Source organism: Scardinius erythrophthalmus, assembly GCF_964197995.2.
Source record: "Scardinius erythrophthalmus genome assembly, chromosome: 5".
NCBI classification, from domain to species: Eukaryota; Metazoa; Chordata; class Actinopteri; order Cypriniformes; family Leuciscidae; genus Scardinius; species Scardinius erythrophthalmus.
In genome coordinates, this window is record NC_138225.1 from 53,162,653 (window position 1) to 53,178,020 (window position 15,368).

The 15,368-nt window shown below is 37.6% G+C and overlaps 2 protein-coding genes across 2 annotated transcripts in view; one reads left to right on the forward strand and one right to left on the reverse strand.

Moving 5' to 3' along the window:
- Positions 1-15,368, reverse strand: part of astn2 (astrotactin 2) — a 455,595-nt gene that overhangs the window by 75,408 nt on the left and 364,819 nt on the right. The window lies entirely within an intron of this gene.
- On the forward strand, positions 827-10,105 carry trim32 (tripartite motif containing 32). Its single transcript, XM_081366241.1, has 2 exons — positions 827-894; positions 5,184-10,105. The coding sequence occupies exon 2, from the start codon at positions 5,210-5,212 to the stop codon at positions 7,187-7,189; it is 1,980 nt and encodes a 659-aa protein (XP_081222367.1). The 5' UTR covers positions 827-894; positions 5,184-5,209; the 3' UTR covers positions 7,190-10,105.

The window sequence follows — 15,368 nt, forward strand, 5'->3', positions numbered from 1 at the left end:
CATTTTGTAATATGACCACCTTTGCAACATTTTTTTTTTTTATAATTTCTTGATAATCTGCATGCCATGCTCTACCATTCAAATACTAATAATTTAATATAAATTATAATATAACCATTACTCTGCTATTGAGGTAATACAATTTAGTATTATGTGCGTTTAAGAGAATGACACTTTCAGACAGAGATTTGCTGCCATCTAGCGGTAAATTATTACACTGCAGTGAAATTTTATATTAAAATAGTGGGGGAAATGATCATACACGAAGTTCTTTTCCTTTTTTTCATGCATCTATAGAAAATTGTAATGAAGCATAATTTAAATATTTTATGACACATCTGAATATATATTAGTATTTTCATATTATGTCTGTGTAATCTTTAACAGCTGTCATTCTCTGATCAATTCTTGTAATGTAATATAATATAATATAATATAATATAATAATATCTTCGTTTAATATTATATAACTCAATTCAGTAGTTACTGAATACTTTATAGCAGCACTCTGAATATTTTTGAAGAATTTTTCTGACTGTTTTTAATTTATTGTAATGAATTTAATTTAACACTTAGCTTTTTATATTCTTTTATATTCTTCTTCCTCTCTTTTTTTATTTTTATTTTTTTATTTCGGATCCACCCATGTGTTTCCAGCAGCAGTCCTTACTTTTAATAAACTTTGCGCATCACGCATGACAACAGCAGCCTCTCACCTGATTGGCTCCTGCGCACATCACGCTTCCGCGGCAGCCAACGAAATCTCACCGGGGGCGGGACTTACACAAAGAATCAACCTCCGTTATGACGTCACCTCCGCAGTGTCGCGCGCACCCGCTGACATGAGAGACGCGCGCGTCGTCACATCAAGCAAAAGCTACTGTTGAACTAAAGGTAGGAGATCATGTAACAATCAACAATTAAACCCGCATGAATGTTTTTCGCATGCTTTTATGGCAGCGCTTTCATTTTGGTGTGCATGCACGCAGAAGACAGTAATGACGATACTCAGATCGCAGTGTTTTGAAGCTTGGGCCTGTCAATCAGATGATTAGACATATAACTACATATAACCTGCATAAGTGTGACTATAAATGATGCATGCATTACACTAGTACAAGAAATGACAGTGCGTGGTCCAGAAACCTGATGGTGATTTTACAGCTAGCCATTTTGCTACCAAAATAAACAAGACAGGCTGTTGCTGCTGAGTTGTTTAAAAAAAGTAAAATTGCATTAAGTTAATATAAGCCCTAGCATTTGAAAATGGATTGTATTATTATTTTTTTGTGGAATAATATGATCATGTTGAGGTGCAAATGCATCAGTAGGTGTGGTAGGACAGCCAGTAAATACAGAAACAACATCAGTGCATGTCATCATCAGACTGTTTTTGTAATGACGTGACATTTTCTCATGGTTTCCTTACCATCCCATCCATTGCTCTGGACTCTAATAACGTCATTGTTAATGGATAATTATGAAAGCGTGTTTCCGCCACAGAATAAAACATCTGAAAAGATAATTGCAACTTTTTATCTCACAACTGCGAGTCTACATCGTATAAATCACAAGATATAAAGTCGCAATTGTGTGATTTAAAGAGATAATTTTTTAATATAAAGTTGCAATTGTATGTTATAAAGTCAGAATTGCGAGATATAAAGTCAGAATTGCGAGATATAAAGTTAAAATTGCGAGATATAAAGTCAGAATTGCGAGATATAGTTAAAATTGCGAGATATAAAGTCAGAATTGCGAGATATAAAGTTAGAATTGCGAGATATAAAGTTAAAATTGCGAGATATAAAGTTAAAATTGCGAGATATAAAGTCAGAATTGCGAGATATAAAGTCAGAATTGCGAGATATAAAGTCAGAATTGCGGGATATAAAGTCAGAATTGTGAGGTATAAAGTTAAAATTGCGAGATATAAAGTTAAAATTGCGAGATATAAAGTCAGAATTGCGAGATATTAAGTCAGAATTGCGAGATATAAAGTTAAAATTGCGAGATATTAAGTCAGAATTGCGAGATATAAAGTCAGAATTGTGAGATATAAAGTCAGAATTGCGAGATATAAAGTTAAAATTGCGAGATATAAAGTCAGAATTGCGAAATATAAAGTCAGAATTGCGAGATATAAAGTCAGAATTGCAAGATATAAAGTCAGAATTGTGGGATATAAAGTCAGAATTGCGAGATATAAAGTCAGAATTGCGAGATATAAAGTCAGAATTGCGAGATATAAAGTTAAAATTGCGAGAAGTCAGAATTGCGAGATATAGGCTAAAGTCAGAATTGCGAGATATAAAGTCAGAATTGCGAGATATAAAGTCAGAATTGCGAGATATAAAGTCAGAATTGCGAGATATAGGCTAAAGTCAGAATTGCGAGATATAAAGTCAGAATTGCGAGATATAAAGTCAGAATTGCGAGATATAAAGTCAGAATTGTGGGATATAAAGTCAGAATTGCGAGATATAAAGTCAAAATTGTGAGATATAAAGTTAGAATTGCGAGATATAAAGTCAGAATTGCGAGATATAAAGTCAGAATTGCGAGAAATAAAGTCAGAATTGCGAGATATAAAGTCAGAATTGCGAGATATAAAGTCAGAATTGCGAGATATAAAGTCAGAATTGTGAGATATAAAGTCAGATTTGCAAGATATAAAGTCGCAACTGCGAGTTAAAAAGTCAGAATTGCGAGATATAAAGTCAGATTTGCAAGATATAAAGTCGCAACTGCGAGTTATAAAGTCAGAATTGCAAGATTAAACGTCGCAATTACCTTTTTTGTTTTTTATTCTGTGGCAGAAACAAGTGTCCATATAGTAATGCACTTAAAAAATAAAAAAATAAAATAAATGTGTACAGAAATATGTATAAGTATTTCTTATACTTTGAGCAAGTATACATACATCAAATTTTCCATAGTTAAATTGCTTCATATATACTATCGTTATATCATCCTTTGTATCTGCCAAAAAAAAAAAAAAAAATATATATATATATATATATATATATATATATATATATATATATATATATATATATATATATATATAATTTACATTAAGTTTTGTCAAATGTTGGCTTTAAGTCCACACTGTGTATGAAAAATATCAGTGGACTCAGTGTTTTGTTTTTGAAACGCTGTCAAGAATATCATTATTATTACTATACTTATATTTTACATAACAAATGTAGTATGTCTAACTTTCCTCACCTGGCATCTCTATTTAAATCTGCACCTTGTTATGCATCAGGTGACATGCTTTTAACTCTCTCCCTACCGGCATTTTTATATAAAGTTACCATCCACCGCCAGCAATTTTGATAATTTTCACAAAAGTTTCATGTAGGGATGCACCGATACTGCCATTCTTTGCCGGATCGGGTATCGGTTAAACGAGGCCGATCCAAATCCGATACTGTGCGTATACTATTCTGTGTTATTGTTAAGCTCCACAAAAGACACACAAACATTATAAAGCACCATAAAGTTTTCATGCACTATATTATAAGTGTTCAGAAGGCATTCTATAGTATAATGTGAGGTAGAAATTAATATTTAAGTCATTAAATTCAAGTTCAGGTAAACTCTTCCTTCCGCTGCGGCTGTCAGTCATTCTCCATTCAGCATTCAGCATTCGGTCACGACGGTCAACACAATGAAACTCTCTCCAACATGATTCAGTGTTACTATTATTATACTTGATCTGTAGATAATCGTCTATGGTTTCGCATTAAAACAACTTTATCTTGCTGGACTTAATTGCTGTACCTTAATCATGTCACTTTCTGCCGGGTGTCTGTTAGATCACAACAATGGAGTAGAGCACTATTATTGTTCTTAATGCACACAGGAACTGAAATTTAAACTGTTAAAAGAAAAGGCTCAGAACAGACTCTGTTTAAAAAACAAAACAAATTTGGCTTGTTGTCTGAAAACACCATATTATCAGTCCCAGGCATGTTCTGAGAATGTGTAAAAATACAGTGTAGTTGCACATTCACTTTAAAGCAATTTAATGCAGACTACAAATGTAATCGCAGCCTTATAAGGATTAATAGTTGCACTAGGCCATAGCCTATGACAAATACGACCAATAACTTAAAGGATTAGTTCACTTTCAAAAAAATGTTTGCTGATAATTTACTCACCCCGATGTCATCCAAGATATCCATGTCTTTCTTTCTTCAGTCGAAAAGAAATTAAGGTTTTTGAGGAAAACATTCCAGGATTTTTCTACACAGAATGGACTTCAATGGCAACCAACTATACCAATGTTCAAAGAAGGTTCAAATGTCCGTCTCAATGCAGCTTCAAAGTCTCGACACGACCCCAGTCGAGAAATATGGGTCTTATCTAGCGAAAAAATCATAAATTTTCTTTTAACCACAAATGCCCCTCTTGTACCATCTCTGAGATGCGCCACGTATTATGTCATCACGTTGGAAAGGTCACAAAAAAAATAAAAAAATAAATTAAAACAAAGATGTCGGACGATTTTGAAGTTGGAGGAGAAATTGAGATTAAATTTTTCGCCCTTCCCGACGTTTTTGAACCGGAGTACACAGACAAATAACTTGGATGTCGTGACGCGCGACCTTTCCAACGTGATGACGCAAATGCGTGGCACAACTCAGAGATGGTACACGACGAGCAATTGTGGTTAAAAAGTACATATGTATATATATGTATATATATATATATATATATATATATATATATATATATATATATATATATATATATATACACACATATATTATATATATGTATATATTTATTTATTTTTATTTTTTTTTAAGAAAATGACCGATCATTTCGCGAGATAAGACCCTTATGTCTCAACTGGTATCGTGTAGAGACTTTGAAGCTGCTTTGAGACAGACATTTGAACCTTCTTTGAACATTGGTATAGTTGGTTGCCATTGAAGTCCATTCAAGTAGAACAATCCTGGAATGTTTTCCTCAAAAACCTTAATTTCTTTTCGACTGAAGAAAGAAAGACATTGATATCTTGGATGACATTGGGGTAAGTAAATTATCAGCAAAAAATGTTTTGAAAGTGACCTAACCCTTTAAGTAAATTCTTCTTTTTGCAACTTTTTATTATAACTGAACATAATGCACATCAAACACAAAGACATGACTTTTTTCCTCCCCTGTAGACACCCTGTAGGCACTAGAAGGCATCATGGCCACACCAACTTCCCTAGATCCAGATTTGTTCCGGGAGGTGCTGGAATGCCCCATTTGCCTGGAAACTTACAACCAGGATCAGCTTCGACCCAAGCTCCTGCAGTGCGGTCACTCTGTGTGTCGCCAGTGCCTTGAGAAACTCCTCGCCAGCACGATAAACGGTGTGCGCTGCCCATTTTGCAGCAAGGTGTCTCGAATGAGCAGTATTTCCCAGCTGGCTGACAATCTCACCGTGTTGAAGATCATTGACTGTGCGAGTTCTTGTGTCTCCACCATGGGCCTCATGTGCAAGTCTTGTAAAAACCGACTTCCCCGTCAGTACTGCCGTGACTGCAGCGTTGCGTTGTGTGATATTTGTAAAAACGAGGGGCATCAGCGCCAAGGCCACGTCGTACAGGCCATTCGCGTGGCTGCCGAACAGTGCCGGAAAGACATCAGCGGGAAGCTTTCTAACTTGCGGGAGGCAATGGGCAATATTCAGAAGAAGAAGGCAGCTATCGACAATGTGACAAAATCACTCCGACTGAAGTACAAGGCTGTACAGCAAGAGTATGCCAAGGCTGAGTTGCAGATCCAAGAGGAACTTGGCCGCTCCCGTCGTGCCTTTGCCACGTCCTTAGCCGAAATAGAGAAGCTGAATGCCCAGATATTGGAAGAGCAGACATACCTGCTCAATATCGCTGAAGTGCAGGTGGTGTCAAGGTGTGACTACCTAACCATGAGGATCAAGCAGACTGATATTGCTCTACTAGAGGAAGGGAGTAACAATGAAGAAGAGGAGTTGGACATAAAAACAAATCTTCCTGTCGTTCTGAAACTACAAGAGCCTGAACTGGTTAAAATGGAGTTTGCTAAACCCATAGACATGGGGCAACTGACCACAAAACCCTGCACTGTCAATGCCGAAGAGGAAGATGGACTCGATTTCGCCGCTGCCGACCCTTTGGACATGTATCGTGATATTGACATGGCGACAACAGTTGAAGATGCTGTTTGCGCTTCCCCCGGTAGCTTCAAGTCCAAGTCTGTAGATGGAGGAGGACCTTCTCCAGGGGCTTCTGGCGGGCAGCTTTGTCAGTTCGTGAAAAAGATGGGGTGTAAGGGCAATCTGCCAGGCATGTTCAACTTGCCGGTAAGCATTTGTGTTACACCGCTGGGTGAGGTTCTCGTGGCCGACCGAGGGAATTACCGCATCCAGATCTTCAATCGCAAGGGCTTCCAAAAGGAGATACGGCGCAACCCGAGCAGCATCGACAACTTCGTTTTGAGCTTCCTCGGTGCTGACCTTCCCAACCTCATCCCTCTCTCAATTGCAATCAATGCTCAGGGACTCATCGGTGTCACTGATAACTATGACAACTCTGTGAAGGTTTACACCACCGATGGCCACTGCGTCGCCTGCCACAAGAACCAGCTCATTAAGCCATGGGGAATCGCGGCTATGCCTTCAGGGCAGTTTGTCGTGTCCGATGTCGAGGGTGGGAAGCTGTGGTGCCTGGCCGTGGATCGCAATGTAGGGGTAGTGAACTATAACCGATTATGCTCGGCCGTCAGACCCAAATTTGTAACTTGCGACTCCTCAGGTACAGTCTACTTTACGCAGGGCTTGGGTCTAAACATCGAGAATAGACACAATGAACACCACCTCGAAGGGGGGTTTTCCATCGGCTCAGTGGGAATGGATGGGCAGCTGGGAAAGCAACTCAGCCACTTCTTCTCAGAGAATGAGGACTTCCGTTGCATCACCGGGATGTGTGTGGACTCCAACGGGGACTTGATCGTGACGGACAGTGGGCGTAAGGAGATACTGCAGTTCCCTAAAGAAGGTGGTTTCAACATTCTCATTCAGGAGGGCCTTACTTGCCCTGTAGGTGTAGCTGTTACCCAGAAGGGACAACTCCTTGTCTTGGATTGCTGGGACCACTGTGTGAAGGTTTACACGTACTTGCAAAGGAGACGTTCCTCTACGTGTTAAGACTGCTGTGGACACTTTATAATATTAGTCACTTTAATTCAATGGCTTTGTTACAAATGCGTTTGCTTTCTGACCTGTGACTTGCAGCGGCTGGGATCAAGCAGCTACGCCGCAACCATTCACCACTGCCATGGAGCAATTGGATTATGGCTTATGGGTATTATTATGGATGCTTTAGGCAAATGGATTTTGAAATATAGCACAACTGATGGCAATAACTGAAAATGTTGTTCTTTATGCGTGCATAAATTCTCATAAGTTTGATCTTTCTGTGTGTGTGCTGCTGTACTAGCATTAAGATGGTGAGTTAATGACAAAGTAATTTTTTACAAGTGATATTATAGGAATATTCCAGGTTCAGTAGAAGTTAGGCTCAATCAACAGCATTTGTGACATAATGTTGATAATCATAGAAAAAGTCCTAATTTTCTTTAAAAAAATGAAGATTATGGTGAAACAATTACTATGTAAATGGAGTCATGTTTGGAGGATTTAAAAGCAGAAGTGTGAAACTTAAGAATTTATAAAAAACACTCACAGAACACTAATTTTATGGTACAATTTGCAGATTATTTCAGTTGCAAAGTTGTTCTCTGCATTTATTTTTTAATTGTAGATTTAAAAATTGTTTTGTTCAACACCACACTCTTGTTAACACTTATTTTACATGTTGTTGCTATACGTTTGAAACTGAGTTTTAACATTTATGGATTGGCTACATCCACCTTCATTGCAAATGCCTCACTGAAACATAATCAACATTATGCCACAAGTGCTGTGATTGATCTTAACTTGTACTGTAACTGTACCCAGAATATTACTAATGGGAAGGTGCTTCATTTGATTTGGAAAACGTGACTCAAAACGTACTGACTCAAAACGCTGCTGTGAGTGTCATGTCCGTGTGTAATCGCTGTAATGAGTTCCCATAATGCCCTCTCTATTAAAGTGCCCCCTCATAACTGAACGACTTTATGATTTCTGTGACAGTATAAAGTTTCTACTTATTAAAATACAGTTAAACTAAAGAACAGTATGCTTGAAAAATGTTTAAGTTATTGTTACTACAAAGGTTGTATATTATAGTTATTCTTTTATTGTGAACTGGTCTGTAGTGTAACCCAGTTTGTACAAGCATTGCTATGTTGCCGGAACCAAAGGCCTGTCAAATTCAGGAGATATGTACAAGCCTATCATGAGAGTAACTGCAATAGATCAACTGAAGTAGGGAAATGACTCAACATGAAATGATAATTTGCATTAAAGTGTCCTTGTATTTGAGAGGTGGATCTTAAAACTGTCCTTCTTGAAAGCTTTAGACAGCGCTGAGCTTGTTGTCTTAAAATCTTGGTTATGCTATTAGTAATGTTTAGTTTTTTGATGTGGGTGTGTATGTTCAAACGTGTGCTGGAGCAGCTTAAGGCTACATGAAACAATCACATTTAGATTAGGATGGAAACCCATTATCACAATTCATAACACAATGCAAGTATGCGTTGCATTCTCTATGCTGGTAGACATTAATGCAAACGTCTTGTTTTATGTCCATTTTCTCTTTACTCTAGGTGAACTACTGTCATCAACAGTTTCGTTAAGTTAAATATATAGCATATCCAGTTAAATGGCACAGATGTTTACAGGTAACTAATATTACCTTCTTGAGGTTGCTTATTGCCAAACAACGCTAGTATATTGAACCGGACCACGGTATGTTGACCCATGCATTTGTGTAGTGTTTCTGGCCTTATTAATTCTAAATCGCTTAAGTTTTAATTTAATAAACGTGCATTTCCAACAAAAGCAGACAACCTGCATTGGCCTTAAATGCACAGGAGATCCAGACATACTAGTCTGCCGTGTCATTAGAAAAGAGCATGTGACCCTTTAGAAATGAAACATTGCCTGGCCATGTTAGAAGTGGAATACAGGTTCATGCAACTGTGATTCAGGTAGAATTAAACTGTTAAATTCATCTAGCATTAATCCTAAAATAATAACAAATCACCAATTCTGTTGAAACGCAAGAGTAAAGACACAATGAAAATGGAAATAATGTAACAAACACCTTGTATTCTCCTCTTTCTGCCAGTATGTTCTTGTTTTGGCTGCTTTCCCTGCTCTTATGGCCTTATAAATATGGTCTTGTGTTAGGAATTGTGCTCATCCTTTTAATGGCTTTCACTTAATATAATATGTCATGATATATGTACTAAAATGTCAATTAGTAATAATTTCCTTGCTGTAGTCATTGACCAATTGGTTTATTTCTTAGTATCAAGCATTAATACATGGAGCTTTTCCAATAAATTGGAGTACGCAATCTTTAACATTTAACAAGATACGGTAATCAAATTTGCACAATAAAAAGAAGAGCTAAATAGCAATTATCACTATTAAAAAATCTGTTAAGCATCATTATCTTAGATGTATAAAGCAATATATGAAGAATGGGGCCCAGGGATTTTGTTACTTATTTTTACCTTTAGTAAACGAACTAACCTAAATCCACAATGCAATAAATATTGTTTTTGTCATTCTGTACATGTATAATAGAAGACCATCATGAGTGAGTGTTTTTTTTTTTTTTTTTTTTTTTCTTGTTGGTTGTCAAAGCATAATGTGCAACAAATCATGAACAAGTGACATACGACAGGTATAGTCATATGTAAATCGCCCTTTTCTGGGTATTTAACATTATCCATCATGATTAAGGTCATATCAGTAAGGCCTAAACAATGAGTATTTTCTCAAACTGTTGCGCTTTTGTCAGAGTTTATGGCAGGAGATTCTGAATGGACATATTGCTTTCATAATTCATCTAAACATAATCATGTTCAAGCATTGATGTTGGAGTCAGCGAAATTTGTGTTTGTAAAGTGTTCTTGACCAATTGTGTGCAATAAAAGAAACATGTGAGATTGTATGTTTTTTATTTATTTATTTTTTACTTCTATTGTATTAAAGATCTTTGCCTTCATTTTACTGAAAAAATAAGCCATTACCAGGTCAACTGTTGGACACTTTTAATCATGTTTAAAAGCAAACGAATGCATTTTAAACGATTCTGTGGAATACAGTGTTGGGAAAATGATGCTCAATATTTCTAAAGTTATTTAAAATGTTCCAGCTGTCACACGTCTACAATTACACCATCTGAAGATGATCTGTACATCTGACATCAAAGCATCAGAGGCATGTAATGAAGAGAAAAACTGCTCACAAACGCTAGCAGCTGTTATGTGTATCGTCAAAACAGTAGGTTTGGGTAAGCACACATGAATAAGATTTCACAGGAATGGTGTTCCTGCTTGAAAATCCCTGGCCTAGTTCATACCACTAGATTTAAGACGTTGCCGCACTCAAAGACTCACTGCACAAGTAATCACAGACTAGGTGTTCAAAAGATGCATCCGAAAACAATTAAAGCTACAGTATGGAGGATTTGGCCTCTAGTGGCTGTGAAAAGCAAAGACATAACAACAAATAAATAAAAATATATCCATAAATGATGTCTCACACATTGACTGTCTTCCACTGTTGGTTTGACTCATTGAAAAAAAAAAAAGTTCAAACTAATGATTTCTATTTTTGGGGGTTGGTTTTAAATCCTATTTAGTCTCTTGAGTTGTCATGATCTCCAAAAGGCCGATCCGATGTTAAACCCCTTGTCTGAAAAAGTTTTTTAAAAGGTACACTATATGTAACTTTTTTTTTTTTTTTTTTGTAGTTGCAGTTCAAAGTTAACTAAATCTAAATGATGAGCCAATACATCATCAACCCTTCTTCTAAAACATGTTTTTGTCTTACCATGATTCACTGTGGCAATCCTATAAGTGTTTATATTTTAGAGCAGGCGGATTGGTTTATTCTCTTCGTTAATAGAGAAGAGTTATTTTGCTTTGTTGTGTATCTGGTGTGGGAGTGGCAGAGACTAGTTGTCACAACAAGCTAAAAACGTCGACATGGAGCCACTAAATGACCTGTTTTAAACTAAATCCGAACAGAGGAGAGTCTGCTGGTCAAACAGAACGCGACAAAGCTTGTAATAAAACCAGAATCAACATTGCCTTGGTTTAGAGAAATGAAGGATTTGAAATGTTGTAAAAGTGTCGCAGAGATGGCGTTTACAGGTACATTTTTTTTTATTGAACAAATTAATTGCCACATTTAGATCTCTAACCGAGTTCATTGTAAAGCATTTATTGTGAAGGGTAATCTTCATCTGAATATTCACCCAAAATTCACGCAGACCGAAGCACAACCAAAACAATGTTCTTTTGCAAAATGCATGTTTTTTGGGGGAGTTATTTGTCAGATGCCTTTTTGAGTTAGCCTATCAATTGACGTAATTATTATATAAGCAAATCAGGGTAAAGTAAGGAGACATACTATTTTCAACCAAGCAATCTTCAGTACTGCAGCGTTAAATAACCAATAGTGTTTGCTAGCCCTGGTTATTGCCTCTGTATCGACCTGTAGGCTGTCTGAATTTGTATTTGCTGTCTCAGAGGTGGGTGTTGACTCGGAGGTCATATATGCTGAACGAACATGAACTCATTTTGCACATGTCCAGAATCCACTAGTGTTATATCTGGCGTTCAACACAGAGCAGGGTCCGTCTTGCATAAGCCGTACGTAAGTTGCAACTTAGCCAAGTTTAAGCACTAAGTTACGACTTACGCACAACTAAATATTTTTTAATTGCACCATTAAACGCAACTCTAACCTAAATATTTAGGGAAGCCACCGAATAGGAGTAAAAGTTGTAATAAAATAGCAGACTGACTGAATTGCATCAATAAGCTCTTGTTCAACACGACAGAATTCAATCCTTTAGACATATATGATAATGTTGACATTTACAATCATTTACATTTTAAAAGAGATTACTTAACAGCGAGCTTGTTAAAGGGGTCATATAATGGTACATGCACTTTTACAAGTTGATTGTACTGAAATGTGTGTTGGCAGTGCCTGTACACAACCATCAAAAAATGATAAAAATCCATCCAGTGTTTTTTTTTAATCTCCTTATATGTTTTCCAATCTCTAAAATCAAGCCGTTCGACCTAGTGATGTCACACGGTCGGACGCCCCTCCCACGATTTGTGATTGACAGCAGCATTTCAACACAGTCCCGCCCACGCTTGTGAGCGAGCTGTCTGTCATCATAGTCCGCGCGTCATTGTTGATACCCTCACTGGAGCGCTGTCTATGAGCAGAATGGCTTCTAAGAGATTGTGGTGTTCTTGGGTATAATAAGGAACACAGCATCATATTGATGTTTCTAAATCTGAACCGCTGAAGACGCAGTGGCTGAGTTTGTTTTCGAAGGGAATATTCCCCACGATCAACGTCAATGTTTTCATGTTTGCGCGAATCATTTCACACTCCAGACTGCTTTACAAAGGGTCAGTAAAGCTGGATTTGCTAAGAAGCTGCTCCTGAAAAAAGGATCGGTACCAACTATTCGTGTTCCTGCTGCACCTCCAGAAGAACTGAAGTGAGTGTAACATTTTATTAACCTTTATGTTAATATTTATATTAATCTTTGCAAATCACTTGCACGCTTCACGATGAATGCGGCTATTTTTACACTCAGGTACATTACTGCATGTTTTCTATGTACGACGTTATCAATATAATTCATAATCCCACGTTTATAATGAACAACACGTTATGGTTATTGTGTTATTGTGTTACGGTGTACGCACAGAACAGTGGGGCGGGGTGAGCAAAGCTCATTATCATTTAAAGACACAGGCACTCAAACGGCGTGCTGAAAACAGAGCTGTTTTTGACCAGGTAAAATTAGTGTTTTCTTACAATACTAATGAGAATTTTTAATTAAAGTATATTACAAACTTTTAATTTAGACCCTAAAGAATCATATTAGCTTGTACAAAAATGGCATTATATGACCCCTTTAAAGTATTGCACTCTTACACATTGTAATACGGAATCAGTCGAATTACCTATTGTTCTTTTTGAAGGTATTACGGTTCAAACGTGATGACATGATGTTGTGACGTGATTACGTTGTAAAAATGTTTCCTGTTGAAGTTTTGCTGAATAAAGCTGCTGAGGAGACGAATAAGAGAAAAAAAAAATGTTTCGTTTGTTTTCCATAACGGAGTGATGGTGAACTGCACACTCAAGTTTAACAGGTTATGGGCCCAGTCACGGAAACAAGCGAGCGCTGTGAGTAAAGCCATTCGCAACGTATTACACGTTATTAAATAGAGCTAACGATCAAGCGTAGATATTAATACCGAAAGTCTGCAATTTTGCAAAATGGCAAGCAGAGGGACAGGAATCCTGGCACTGCAGTCTTTGTTTGATGGATCCAAAGATAAATATGATCTTTGGGAAACAAGATTTCTAAGCTTTTCGCATACTTTAAAGCTAAAAGAGACTATTTTACACAAGCCCACTGGTGATAACGCAGAACAGCTAGCCGAAGACAGACGGAAGAATGCTGATTGCTATGCTGAACTAGTAAGACTGATAGATGATAAAAGCCTATCACTGATAAGACACGAAGCTGCTGATGATGGCAGGAAAGCCCTAAGAATACTGAAAGCATTAATCAGGGAAAAGCAAGCCACGAATAATAAACATGTACACGTCGTTAACCCAGCTACGCATGGACAATGAGAGTGTTACCGACTTCTTAATAAGGACAGAGAACATCATTACAGCCCTGAGAGATGCAGGAGAAACCATGAGTGATGAACTGACCATAGCTATGATTCTCTGCGGACTCTTTCAAGACGCTAACTGTCCACATAACACAAAATGAGGACGACGTTACTTTCACAGACTTGTTGAATTCACGAGGAGGTGGAGAAAATTAAAGGAACAGAATCAACAGATAATGTGATGAAGGCACACAAGAGACAAGGACGAGGCCCTTTCAATACTAAGCACAGAAAAGAAGAAGATACCAATGTGACATGTTACAAATGTGGAATAAAAGGTCACAAAGCAAGAACATGTTTTAAAAGAGTGTGGTGCAATCAATGTAAACATAGCACACATGCAGAATTCCTGTGCAAGAAAAAAGGAAACCAAGATGGCGCCAGAAAGGTTGCAGATGATCTCTTCAAAGCAGAATATCACTCAGAATGTGGAAGACCACCATACAACATAAAGATGAAAGGCATCATGGTAGACTCTGGAGCAACATTCACATTGTGAGCGACATCAGGAAGTTCAAAAGCTTTGTTAGCCGACGGGACAAAGTGCAACAAAGAGGAACAGCAGTCATTTATTTCCTAGATGACACTGGACGACAGCACAGCGCAACTACGAGACGCACTATACATGCCTTCGTACCCACATGACATTTTCTCAGTAGCAGGAGCAACAATCACCTTCAAAAGAGGAAACAGTCACATGGTTACCAAAGACGGAAGTAGGTTTGAAATCCACGAAAGTGGAAATTTGTTTTATCTGCCAAACATTGAAGACAGTGTTGACCAGTGCAAAGTGTGTCATGATTTACAAACTTGGCATGAATTTTTGGGTCATTGTAACTATGAAGATGTTCAAAAGTTACAAGGTGTAGTCAGAGTCATGGAGATAAAGGAAACAGAACAAGACAAAATCAGTTATGTGAGGTGTGTACAAAAGGAAAAATCCCTCGGACAAGAAACAGGGAGCCAGACAGAAGGGCAAAGAAACCCTTAGAACTAACTCACACTGATTTGGCCGCTCCCATGCCAACACAGAGCAAAGAAGGATATAGGTATGCACAGTCTTTTACAGATGACTACTCCAGTACTGTGTTAGTGTGCTTTCTAAAGTCTAAAAGTGACACAGTACAAGCCACAAAAAAGTTCTTGGCTGACATAGCACCTTATGGAGAAGTCAAGTGCATCCGTTTAGGTAATGACACTGAATTTACGAGTCGAGATTTTCAAGCACTGTTGACAAAGAATAAGATCAGACATGAAAGGTCTGCACCTTATTCACCTCACCAGAATGGCACCGCAGAGAGAGGTTGGAGAACGCTCTACGACATGAGCAGATGCTTGCTTATAGAAAGCGAGTTACCAGATGAGTTATGGAACTACGCTATGCAAACATCAGCTTACGTGAGGAACAGGTGCTACTGTAGACGTACAAAGAAAACACCATACGAGTGGGGGTGTTAAAGTATTGCACTCTTACACAT

Excerpts from the sequence above, each read along its gene's own strand:
- trim32 (XM_081366241.1), top strand. The coding sequence starts at position 5,210 with ATGGCCACACCAACTTCCCTAGATCCAGATTTGTTCCGGGAGGTGCTG.